At 51.7% G+C, this 12,588-nt stretch overlaps 2 protein-coding genes across 2 annotated transcripts; one reads left to right on the top strand and one right to left on the bottom strand.

The window, feature by feature from the left end:
* The first annotated feature begins 100 nt into the window (after positions 1-100).
* LOC34623926 (nitric oxide synthase-interacting protein) lies at positions 101-3,206 on the top strand. Its single transcript, XM_026334382.1, has 9 exons — positions 101-170; positions 324-433; positions 922-1,053; positions 1,202-1,264; positions 1,450-1,502; positions 1,843-1,941; positions 2,439-2,520; positions 2,913-3,009; positions 3,151-3,206. The coding sequence occupies exons 1-9, from the start codon at positions 101-103 to the stop codon at positions 3,204-3,206; spliced, it is 762 nt and encodes a 253-aa protein (XP_026190167.1).
* Positions 3,207-3,600: 394 nt separating this feature from the next.
* LOC34623925 lies at positions 3,601-9,268 on the bottom strand. The gene is made up of 15 exons (XM_026334370.1): positions 9,139-9,268; positions 8,735-8,970; positions 7,960-8,269; positions 7,579-7,717; positions 7,131-7,278; positions 6,794-7,000; positions 6,529-6,633; positions 6,142-6,369; positions 5,744-6,019; positions 5,388-5,486; positions 5,197-5,270; positions 4,822-5,011; positions 4,441-4,578; positions 3,826-4,231; positions 3,601-3,665 (listed from the first exon to the last, which is right to left on the bottom strand). Exons 1-15 carry the CDS (start codon positions 9,266-9,268, stop codon positions 3,601-3,603), a joined length of 2,751 nt encoding a protein of 916 aa, XP_026190155.1.
* Positions 9,269-12,588: the final 3,320 nt, after the last annotated feature.

The raw sequence follows: 12,588 nt of genomic DNA, 5'->3' as shown, positions 1-12,588 counted from the left end.
GCTCAGGCTTAGCTGCACCGACAATAGGCCAGAGGGCTCGTCTCTCTTTCTCCTAGATTCTCCGCCTGCTGTGGTGTGACTACACTCTTTAAAGGCGGCAATGGCCCGCCACAGCAAGAATGCGACTTCTGCGCCCTTCTATTCGTATCATGAGCGCAAAAAGATTCGCGGTGAGTCTCTAGGACTGATGGTTTCAGTGTGTGTGAACCCCATTGGCTCGTTGCCGCAGTGCATAGGTAATGGCAACAGCACACGGCCGTTGCTGTGATGCTTCTCTATTGCTTCCTGTTGTTCTTTTTGCTGTTATTTCGGGTTTTACGCAGCTCTGGGCGTTGGAACGCTGAAAGAGAGGCTTGACACGCGGGCATGCCGTCGCTTTGAGTGTTGCTGGCTTTGTCTAAGCCCTGCAAGGATGCCTCTGGCAACGCCTCAGGTAGTGTGCTGCCCTTTGGGTTTCTCCTTGCTCTCTCCGATAAACCTGCTTAGACAAACGTTTTTCTGAGCTGGCGCAACCCTCTGGGGTTCATTAAAGCTGAACATTTATGTATCTGGTTTCTGCGGCAGGGTCTGCTCTTTTGCAAAGAATGTCTCTTTCTGAACTTCGAGTCCCAGAAGAAGAAATTAGAAAAGGAACGAAAGGCGTGGCAGGCGCTACAGTCACACAAACAGCAGGTGCGATCATCTTTTCCTTTGTGGCGTCGGTCGATCTATGAGACGGAGTTTTCATCTCCTTCGTGGATACGGTCATGAAAACACTTGGCTACGTTTAGCTGAAAAACGCAACGATATAAGATTCCGCGTCCTGTTTGAGCAGATGCCTTGAAAGATGCATTTCCGCGGGATTCACTATATTTGCAGTGCTCTATATGCATTCGTTCGCTATGTTGCGTATATGCAGTCGAATTTCCTGTTTTGTCTTAGGAAGCAGCAGCAGCTGCCGAAGCAAAAGCCACAGAAGCACAGCGGGCGTTTTTGGAGACAGAGGCATCCCTGAGTCTGGACACATCGGCTGCAGCCGCTCCAAACATGACCCCGCAGAATGCGGAAGAATTTGTCAGCGAACCCTTGAACCTGTGGTCTGTATGGTGTTGGCACTATTTCGCTAGGGAGGGGGGCTGGCGTGCAAGGTTCATGGCATCCGGGAATATTGCAGCTTTGTGTGTTGTACGGTATAGGATGTGGATTTGGGATTTGTGCGCAGCGAGAGACACTCATAGAGCCACTTATCACCTCGAAGGAAGAAGCAAGAGCAAAGAACTTTTGGGTAAGAATTATGGCGAGGGGTAAAAATCTCGGGCGTCAGTTACTTCTCTGGAAATCTGGAACTGAAGGATTCCCATGGGCCTCTGAGGCAGCGTGTACATTCTTTGCTGATGTAGTCGTAGCGAATGCGCAGGGAATCTCTCTCACGGCTTTTTGACCTCTGAATTTGTTGTTGGTTGCGTACAGGTGCCAGAGAATACTCCAGATGAACCGGAAGCAAAGATCCAGGAACCCCAGAAGTGCGCCTTGCATTGCAAATTTCGTGTTTGTATTATCTTATCCACGCTGTATTTTTCCGTGGTACAGTTTCCTCCCCAAATATCCCTAGGAAAGCGAACGTGTGGTTCGTGGTTTACACGCCAAGCGGCGCATTGTTCGAATGCCCGACTTCGTCCTTTTTTATCTGTTAGAGGCGCTGTCTTCGCTCCTGCATCTGCAATCGCAGCTTACTTCTTACTTTTTGTGTGTACAGCAAGCGTCCTTCTAACTGTACTCCGGATGGCAATGGTGGCATTGCGGTTTCTTCCGGTTGCTGCCAGTGGATTGTTTTCTTCTTCGGCTTGTTTTTTTGTTCTGCAGAGGTCTTTGTTGCCCCATCACGGGGGCCTCATTGCGCATTAAGCAGCTCGTCAAGGTGAAACCGAACCTTTCATCTAGGGACGACACGGAAACAACGCGGTAAGAGTTTGTTACCGACGGTTCCCACTGTTTTGGAGCAGCCCGCATTGTGGACTTCACTTTTGATGAATTGTGCGTATACTGAAGGATATACCTGCTTCTGCTGAGAACTCTACCGATCTGTCGATTGGTGCAAAACTGTATGCTCCCAGTGCCCCGCACTGGGGGGTCCCTGGGAAGGGAAATCAGGAAGTTCTTGCAAACATAGCAAGCCCCAGAAGTGGCACGCCTGGCGACAGAAATAGGATTAAACTGTCGAGGAACTCACTAGCTGCACAGAATGTCTTCTCAAATGTTCTCACGCTACTTCCGAGGCCTTCTTCGTGTCTCAGTGGCTGCCTTTTTGGTTGGGCACTAGGTGGAAGAATGTCTCTTCCTCTCTTTAGTGTCTAGGAGGGATGACTTCAAAGGACTGTGCATGCATGCCTGTGTGAGTGGCAATTGCTCCATGTGTACTTTTTCCCACTGTGATATATATTTTCTGTTTTGTGCTGCAGGTGGCTGTGCGCGCTCAGCGGGAGGGAGATTTCCCATCAGAAAGCGGCGGTAGTGAAGTCCACGGGCCAAGTCATTCTTCTTGTATGTCTTAGTGTGCTTGATTTCGTATAGCGCTTCGTCTGTGTGTTTATTTGTGTCGTTCTTAAACATTTGGTGCGTTTCGAACTGCGCTGTGAGGATCGTATCGGGTCGGTACGTCAGCATGGCCCGCTGTACATACGAGGCTTTTTCGATGGCTGCTGGTCATTTAGCGTGTTGTGGCTCTGCTAAAGCGCAACTTGTTTCTGCCGGGATAGCCAAGTACCCTGAAACATGTGCATAGCAAGAATCCGGATCGTACAGACGGGCTGTCCACCGCGCGCCTTCGCAGGCCGCGTTGAGCGGCATTTTCAATATGCCTATCAACAAGAATACTTTTGCGCTCATCTTCCCGAGGGAGTTTTTGCGCGAATTGCGGGGGGCTGCGTGCACAGGAATATTTGGAGAAATTGGTCTTCGGTAAAAAGGGAGCTCTTACCTCGGGAATTATTGAGAAGAAGGACACTGTAACCCTCGTTTCCGGAGGCACAGGTACGCCATTTGCAGGAGTAGCAGTGAAGCAGCAGCACTTGGAAATGCAGCTTCGGCAGCGCTCCCGACCACGGAAGAAAGAGGGGCCACATCAGGAGTGGCACTAGGAAGGGTGCTATGTCTGTTGCGCTGTCTCGACAGGTTTCAGTGCACACAACAAGGTTGAAGTCTCTGTGGCGAGGCCGAACGTGCAGTAATGCCTTTGTTTTGCCTATGTATTTACTGTGTTGTCCGCCTCACGCTGCCCTTTCCCCCCTTGTGTGCTCGTCTCTCCACATTGACTGGGGGGGTGAAAGGGATGTGGTGGCTTCCCTGCCAAGGCACCTGAACTTGCTGTGCTGCGGCGAGAGGTTTGTGCAGCACTATTTTTCGTTTTCTATGTGAGTAATACTACAGTAGAGCGCCTTGCAATATTTATGCAGTTCGTTTGGCAAGCAGTGTGGGAGGGAACACGGCTCCAGCTGTTGCACAGGACGGAACAGGCTTGCGTTGTAGCCTATAAGTGCAAAGGAATGTTTCTGTGGCGACCCTATTGCACTGGCTGTCAGCAGAAACCATGGCCAAGGTAGTACACTTGCGGTGACCACATGCCTAGCCGGAGGCATGCGGCACATGCGCAGCCGCGGGCTGGGAAGCAACACACCTAGCTGCAAGGCCTCTTTGCCATATAGGACCGCCGCGGGATGGGGAAAACGCTGTAGACAGGCTAAAACGCTAGTTGAAAGAAGCTCGCCGTATCTGTTCTAAGGGGCACAACTTGACGATAAAAATCTCCCCATGCCTTCCATGGTGGCCTAAAGGCTCACTAAGGCTCACTGCTCGTGAGAACACTGCACCCCCCTCCGCTTGACGCGCAGAAACGCGTCACTGAGGGGCCCACAGGGGCCCCGGGCTGCGGCTGACTACCAAATAGTGTGACGGGTGCTGGGGGGCCTTTGTAGCCGCGGGTCTCTGGAGGCGTTGCACGAATGCACGGATCCTCGCAATTTGTGAGACTGCTGGCTTTCGCTGCTGTTGCAAGGGTGCTCGAGTCACCAGCACTTCGGGAAACGACAGGATAACTGTTGCTGCTGTTGCTACTGGGGTTCACATTGGATCGGAAGAAGGCCTTCAGTGAGCTGATGTGCACCAGTTTCCTCACAGGGCTGCCCTTCCCATTGATACTGCTCGTCCTGCTGCTGACGTTCGATTTGTTTTGATCTGACTGAACGGTGGGCTGTGCCTGCACGAGCAGCCGGCCCCACAGGGTAATAGCAGTGAAAAAGCCACGGATTTCACATTCTAGAAGGAGCTCTAGGGAGTGGCTCGTGCACGCTTTGGGGCAATAAAAGCCAGCAAGAGGCAGCAGAAATTTCCAAAATGATGCATCTGTACTGTGCGAGCATACTGAGAGCTGGACAAGCGGTGGATAACTCGGGAGTGTTTGCACACCTGAACGTTGCTGCTGGACGCAACCGCGTAAGCCACCACGGTGTCCTTTACCATCTGCAGCTTCTTTTTAAACGCATCAATGTCTTCGTGCCGCCGCTGCTCCGCAGCAGCTAACTCGACTTTAGCGTGCACGAGATCCTGTCGCAGCGCCCCAATTCAAAAGGCCCCAAGAGCGTCATCACGGTGCTTTCAGCGCGAGAAGGTTTACAGAAAACATGCAGGGGACACACCAGAATGCTTCGCAGCTGCAGAGTCAATAAGCGTGAAACACCTCTTGCATCAGCTCGCGTAACCTGCATGACTGGAAGACGCATACGAAGCTGAATGGAAAAAGAAGGCAAAGCATGCAGTGGATGCATCCCACGAGCGAATTACACCAACCTTCTCAAGTTCTTCTATACGCCTCGATTTTGCTGCTAGCTCTTGTTCATGATGCCGCTGCTGCTCCTGTTGCTGTTGTTGCCACTCCCGTTGCTGCTGCAGGAGGAGCTGGTGCTGCTGCTGTGCACAAGACCACGCAGCCTGGGTAGGCAGCCGCTGCAGGGTCTCCTCCTGACACCGAATCTTCTCCCTTTAGCAGTCACAGGCACATGAAGGGTCGCACGAGTATCTACAAAGAGAACTCAAGCGGGATACAAGTTGTGCACCATCATGGGATGCCAGGATTTCTCATGCAGCACGTGCAAAAGAGCTAGTTACAACCTTCTAGTACACCCACTGCTGCATTGGTTGCTGCAGCAGGTGCTTCTACTGTACCTGAGCGCTTCTGCTTCATCTCTGTAGCTGTTTAGCTTCTGCAGCGCCTGCTGATGCAGTGTTTGCGTCTGTCCCTACGCACAAAAAGTCACAAGCACGGTCACACCTATCTAATTTCAAATCTGCCGTTGTCATTGATACTCCGAGTGCCGGTGCTACTGTTTGGCGTCTTTTTCAGCTGTGCAATCGACCTGTTTGTGCTGCATCTCTTGAAGGGCCTTTGTAAGGTCGGCGATCGTTTGATCTTTGGATGCGCGCAAGGCCTCCCTTGTCTCTCCTGCCTCGACAACCTGCAAATGCAGACCGAATACGCAAGACAGGAGAGGCAAGGTAGGTATTCAAATGCTTTTTCAAAATATGGCTGCAGTGATCCAATGCAAGACTGCCCTGCCAAGAAAGAAAATTCATGAATCGCGAACTATGATGCAGCAGCACGAAATAAAAGCGGATCCGCTTTTATTTCGTGCTGTTGGTCGGTATGGCTCTTATTTTGATTCTTCTGCTTTTCTCTGTTGTTTTTAATTGCAGACACAATCCGAAACGCTACCTGCCGCTGTAACGAGGCGATCTGATTTTGGAGAGCTGTTGCTTGCTCGGAACCTTCATTGTCGTGTTGCATCGGCTGTTGCTGCTGCAGCTGCTGCAGGAGTCGTAGCTCTTTCAACGCTGCATCTCGTTCCTTTCGCTCTTCCGATAGCTTGTTGTGGAGCTGCTGGTTCTCCATGTTTTGTTGTTCGATCTGCTGCAATAACAGCACTACCTTGTCCTGCTGCATCAGCTGTGACTGCTGTTGCTGGTGGTGCTGCGCGTCTTCCACCTCTTTCTGCAGCATATCAACAGCATCCCAGAGCATAATTTCCATCACGCAGCCTTGTACCGAAGTAGAGGGGCGGCTGCAACTACATGCCAGCCACATGTGAAGAGGCAGCAGCAACCTGGGCATACCTTGTACGTGTTCGCAAGGAGCTGCATCCCGTCTTTCTCTGCCTGGACCTGCAACATCAGCTGTTGCTGCTGATCGTACTTCTGCTGCAATTCCTGCAGCCGTAACTGGAGCTCGCAGTTTTGCTGTTCATGATGCTGAAGCTGCTGCTTCGCCGCCTGCAACTGCTGCTGCAATTCAGCAGTTGCTGAAGAGTCAGCCTTTTCCTTTTCTTGCTGTAACTGCTCAGCCTGCAGATGCAGTACCAAGCCAGCACAAAAAGAGCGACGGCCACAGCAGCATGAGCCTGAGAGCGTTGAATCTTTACGCGCCGTATGTTGACTGGAGCGGCAGCAGAACTTGTACTGCCCGTGTGTACTGCCGCCAGTGTTGCTGATGTTGCGACTTACGGTAGCAAGTTGCTGCTCTTGTGCTGCAGCCAGAGCCGTGTGCAGCTCGTCGATTTGCGCGAAAAGCTGCGCTAACTGCGGAGCTGCTGCTTGCCTGTCTTCTGCCTGAAACTCCAAGCAAGCCAAGGGTGTGGGTGCAACTAAGTAACCTTGTTTCACGTCTCATGGACGCTGGTGCATCTAGGACTGCTGCTTCCGTCACTGTTCAAGAGCACGCATGTGACTTTGTTCTAAAACACAAAGTTGGCTTTTGCGTTTGGCTCACTTCCATCAGGGCTACTTGGCGTTGGAGGCTCGCTATCAATTCATCTTTACGGCGCAGCTCCGCCCTCTGCTGGAGATCCTCCTGCACCAGCTGCCGCTGCTGCTGCTGCTGCTGTTGCTCCTGCTGCTGCTCTTGCAGGGGCCAGCGCTGGCTCTCGGCTGGAGACACCTCGATGGGAGTCGTTGGAGTGCCCGTGGAAGTCACTTCCTGCGAGAAAAGCCCTACTCCGCACACGATAGCCTGTAGCAACAGCAGCAGCACAAAAAAGGCAGCCGACATACGGCATGCACAGCTGTTGCGCGTGCTCACTTGTAGTCCTTTCGTTTGCCCTTCCTGCGTATTCAGTGGGATGCCGGCTTCTACTGTCGCCTTCTGCCCGTTCTGCTGCTGCCCGAACGTCTGGTTCAGTGCAGTAGACGTCTCCGAAGAAGAAGGCAGCGTGGCCGTCTGAGGCACGCATAACACCAAGGGCTGGCTTGTTACTCCTGCTGCAGGTGTTGACACGGAGGCGCTTGCTGCTTTTGCTGTTTTTACCGGCGAGTGGAGCACTTCTGCGGGAAAACACACCACGCGGATGCCCCGAACACTGCACGGCTCGCTTCGGGGAGTGTATACACACAACACACAACGTACGACGTTCTAGCCCAGAGGTCAGGAAGCAGCAGTATCAGCAAGAAGTTGCTTGGATGGCAAGGACAGAGAGGCACCAAAAACAGCAGAGGCGCTCGTGAGCGCGAAAGGAGAAGCGGCACCACAGGGGTGGCGAATTATTGCCGCAGATGCGCCTTGCGAAGGCTGATTGGAGACTTTGAATGTGCTTCAGCAGAAGGGGACGCTTGCCTTTGGTGCCTTGGGCCGGAGAAAGCCGAGAATTCAGCGGGGGAGAAACAAGGACCGAGCACATGGACAAGCAGTCGTCTTCATCTGTATAAGCAAAGAGCAAAAAGAGGCGCTTCAGTGGCACGCCACACATGCAGGCAGGCAGGCAGGCAGGCAGCCAGCCAGCCACACAGGAATTTCACACTGCACAAAGTGCAGAGCCAGCGGAACAATTCGTGCATCGGTCGGCGAGTGCGCTGCTGATGCTGCGACAGCCCCAACGGGAAGCAGAAGAGCACCAGCGTCTGCATGTTTCTGCCCCCTCAAGGCGCAAGGGCGTGTTTCACCTGCCACATTTGCCTCGAGCTTGGTGCAAGAAAAAGACATTGTGAGGCTGCCCTTCGCCTTCGTTAGGGGCAGATGCACCCTTTGCGTCCCTGCCTTTTGTGCGGCAACAAGGCCCGCTAAGTCAAAAACAGCTTCTGCCACAACAGCTCCAGCCTCTCGAGCATCTACTCCTGCCTCGGGGGATACAATGACGGAGCCAGAGGCGGAAGGATCGCGCGGCAACACCGAGGCCAAAGACGTGGACGGTGAGGGGCGCACGCGAGACAGAAGACGTCCCCCAAGCCGGCGTTGCCTCGACAATTCGATAACCTATAGACAGAGTGTGGTGTGGGAGCATTACACACCTATAGAGAGGCAGGTCCAGAGACATCCTGGGAAGCTACATCGGGTGCGCTCTTCGCAGAAGACGTGTGCAGCTCGCTCTGTACCAGTGCCCCGCAACCCTTCTATATGCAGCTAAGACTGGCACGCGCGGAAGCCTAGAGAGCTAGCGACTACAACAGCCAAATCGAACGAAAGGCAAAAGATACGGGGGGGAAAAGAAAGAAGTAGGAGACAGCGCGGAGACACGGATGCAGGGAGGCCCCGCGGGGGAGCGTCGCACATCGAACGATTTTAATGTGCAGCTCGGAAAGGGCAGGCATATTATGCACGAATCTTCATCGTGTCAGGCGGAAGAGAGCAAGGCGGGAGAGAGCAATGACTCAATGGGTTCAGGGCGTCGATAGGGTGGCGTTTCTTTTTACTTTAGAGTGCGCACCAGCGTCTTCCCACCTGCAGCTTTGCTTCCTTTGGTTGAAAGGCGTCCGGATCAGATGAAGCGACTATTGCATCGTCGGCATTAGCAGCAGCATCTGGCTGCTGTTTGTTCCTCTTGCGAGTGAGTCCGCCCTGGGTGCTGCTCTTGGGCTTGAAGAGCGTTGCGTTGCAATGCAGCGGAATGTGGAGACTCAGCTCGTTATCGCCCTTCGCTGCCTCGATCGCAGCAGATCCACGCACCCGACGGGGGCCTGTGCAGAGACGCTCACACTCACAAGACTACGAGCGATCTCCACTGCCAGTGCAGCCATGCGTCTTTTTTCGGGCGTAGATGTTTCTGCCAATTTGGCGGCGGCGCAATACTTGCAGTACACTCGACCCCAAAAGCCGAGCGAAGCGTGAAACTGAGCTATGAATACCTCGAGAGAGGTCCAGAACGATGGTAGCTGGTTCATCGAGGTGTATCTTGAGGGACTCGATAGACAGAGAAAAGGAGTATTTGGTCGCGGCCTCCCTCAAGTGGCGCACAGCACGCAGCATGCGAGACATGCTGGCTAAAATTTCTTCTTCACGATCCCCTCTGATCCTTGTGTATTGCTCTCTGCCAGAGAGTCGTATGAAGAGGATGCTTCTTCAAGCGCTGGATCGCCTCCACAGCGAGGTCACTGGCTCTGCTACGTCCATGACAGATTCCGCAGCCCTGCTGCATCCACGCAGCCTTTTAGCTCTCGCGCCTTCTCATACAAATGGACGCAGAGGAGGAAAGAGCGGCAACAAGGACCTATCTTTTCACGTTTAGTCCCGCGTGAACGGCAAACGGAAGTGTGGCTGAAGCTACTCCTTAATTCCAGATTGTGGAGGTCCAGGCTCATCGATCTTGAAGCTGCCTTCCATCCCCTGCCACGTACAAATCAATGCAAAGAGTGCTCAGCCAGGCTGATAAGGCCCTTTGCCCCCCCGATACCTCGTTCCGCGTATACCTGCCTGGGGTGCTCGTGTGCCCCCTGCGTCGGGATTTCCTGAAGTTTCGTGTCCCAGACAGAGGCGGGAAAGCAACGAAGCTTCATTAAAAGGCGAGGCAAAGCCGCTTCCCTAATTCTGAATGACCTAAATTTGTGAGAGCAAAAAGGAGAGCCCCCAGAGAAGAGCGCACATGATAGCCAAGTGGGACCTGAAGGCTCCAGAGAGTTTGCGGCGTACAGTAGTTTCTCTTCGTTTTTAATGATGAGAAGGCTCTATAGCATGAAGCTGAGAAATATCTGTGCTATGTAAATGATGTAAACAAGGGGAGATATAAATTCGGTCGGTTACTGCTGTGCTAGTGAGGCGTGGTCGGCCGTCAGTCATAAAAATTGAAGTCGGTTACCATATTTCTTCATTCAGTGCCTTTATCAAAGAAAACTATGGGAAGCATGTGATGTGCAGCGTTTTCTGGGCAGCTAAGCACTATAACCTCCTGGTTTCCCCATATTCCCTCCTATTGGTCCACCTCGCGCCAGTTCGCAGTACACCCGGCGACGACTGTCTGCTGGCTCAACCTACCGAGCAAATATGTCTGAGGGTACGCAAAACGTTTTCTTATTAGTTTCAGCTTGTTTATATTGAGATCTTCTGGATGTGGACTTTGCAGTGCTTGGGAGTCTCTGGGGCCAGTCTAGTAACCAGTCCCTGGTGTTTCCTTTGCGAATGCGGATCTTAACAGAAATCACGGTACGGCGGTGTCTAATCCGTAGCGCATATCAAATAAGCCAATTTGTCTTGGTCTGTGCTGGTACGCCTGAGAATTGGGTGAGCCATGATTTCTTCGGCAACTTAGTGCAAGCGCTCGTGATTTGAAGTCTTCAATTTTTACTGCAGGGAGCCTAGAAGTGCATACAGTTTAATACGCACCATAGAGCTTCCATGAGGAAAGGCGTAGCCCAATTACCGATAGAAAACTTAATAGGAAACTCCTAAGTGTTCCTCGCAAGTGCTTCCTCGGCTCGCTGCTCTTCCCCCACAAGATTCCAGTTTTGAGGAGGAAGGACGCCTGTGGCACCCCATATATGCAGCGAGCACAACCACATTTAAACGCTTCCAAATACTCTGGCTATATATATATATATATTCGTGAAGATCAATAAAACAATCCTCCACATGCTTTGCTGTTTCGTATACCCTCTCCGCTTCCGATTCTATAAACTCGAAACAAGAAGACGCATTGTGCTGTCTACGTATGGCCTAGGCGACTAGCTGTGAGTTTGTGGGCAGAGCGCTAAGAGGAAGTAGCTATGAGCATTGTTGCTGCCAGTCTCCCTTCATGCTGAGGATTTTTAGGGGCCCGGGCATGTGAAGGCGAGATTGGTATTGAGAAACGCTTGATAACTTTGACTATGCGTGCATTGCATCTGGAGTTAAGTGCCGCTTGAGAGCTTTTATAAAGCATTACAGCTGGCAGGTTCGTTTGCTTCGATCCAGCTGTTCTCCGCGAATCCAATGGCTGAGGATGCACGGGAATGTATGGCTTTCCTACAAGAGGCTGTGGCTTCTGTAGAAATTTTTCTAGCTCCCTAATCTGATTGCTTGACGCCAGGCTTCAAGAATAGTCTTTTGTCGGTGGAAGTTGAAGGTGTTACAACTGAATGGGATGCCAGAGGCTGCCCTGCGAGCCGATGCGGACGCAGTTGATCCACAGCTGGTAGAGACGCATTATTCGCTAGCCAATGAAGCGTTCATGGATTTTTTGGCTATCCTGCCCAGAAAACTATGAAATACTTCTGGAAGGACAAGTGCTGAAAGAGTTCATCATCCACTTGGAGAGTTATCTCGCTTTGTTCTCCTAGATCAACAGAAATAAGTGCTCCATTATGCATGTTTATTGAGAAGTAAAGCGTGCTAATGGTGGCCCCCTTTCGGCAGAAGAATTCGTGTACCTGCAAAGATTTTTACAGATCGAGCCTATACTCAACAGCAAGTTTAATAGAATTGAGAATATTGAAGCAGGAAAGTTTATCAGCAAATAAGTATGTCGGGAATATGAAACTCTGCTTTGCAAAAGCCACAACATAGCTGCTTAATTAGTGGTCCATCTTAGCTCTGTCATTTCAGGTGGTCACAGGATGGGCAGCGACTTCGCGAGTAGACAAAGGAGTGGTGAAGGTTCCACAATGATGGACTACTCAAGGGTCCAGGAATCAACGCGAGCAAATTCAAAGTGTTTGGCTGAAGCAAGAAGCCAAATCAGAATTCAATATGCCCGGGCTGTGCTAAATTGGCTTAGCCTCACTGGCGAAGGGGAAAGTAAAATATCAGGGGAAATACCCGTTTTCATGCAGCGCTAGACAACCTCCCAACACCGCTCTTGCTTCTGTTAGGATAAACTGGGTCACGTTAACTGGAACTACAAGCAAATACAGAACTGGCAAGAAATTGGATCACGGGAATTCTTCAAGCAAAAGCAGACTGCTGGGCTAGCAAATGAGGCGCATCAGAGAACCGAAAAGTCCGCCACGCAAACCGCGGGGTAGTGGAGGCAACCGAGACAGAGAAGAGGATCAAGCTGAAGTTGAAGTTTCTCAACAGGTTGATTTCGCACCCACGCACACTTACATTCATTGTCAAGAAATACTGGCGCTACTTGATGCTGGATGTATCATCCGAGGCGGTGGTTTAGTAGTGTAATCTACTGTTTCGATCATTATCGCAGTCTCGAAGGCTCAGCTGTGCTGACGGGTATCAGGATCCAGTGACCGGCAAAGCTACAGCAAGTGGATGCCACTACAAATTTGAATTGGGTCCTGTTAAAATAGCCTATAAGTTCTGTGTTGGACGCATGCACTATGATTCTGGTATAATTCTAGGTAAGCCACCGCTAATCCAATGGAGCTGCT

The sequence above is a fragment of the Cyclospora cayetanensis genome, unplaced genomic scaffold (genome assembly GCF_002999335.1).
Source record: "Cyclospora cayetanensis isolate NF1_C8 unplaced genomic scaffold, CcayRef3 CcayRef3_contig_40, whole genome shotgun sequence".
NCBI lineage: Eukaryota > Apicomplexa > Conoidasida > Eucoccidiorida > Eimeriidae > Cyclospora > Cyclospora cayetanensis.
This window is presented reverse-complemented; position numbering and strand designations above follow the sequence as displayed.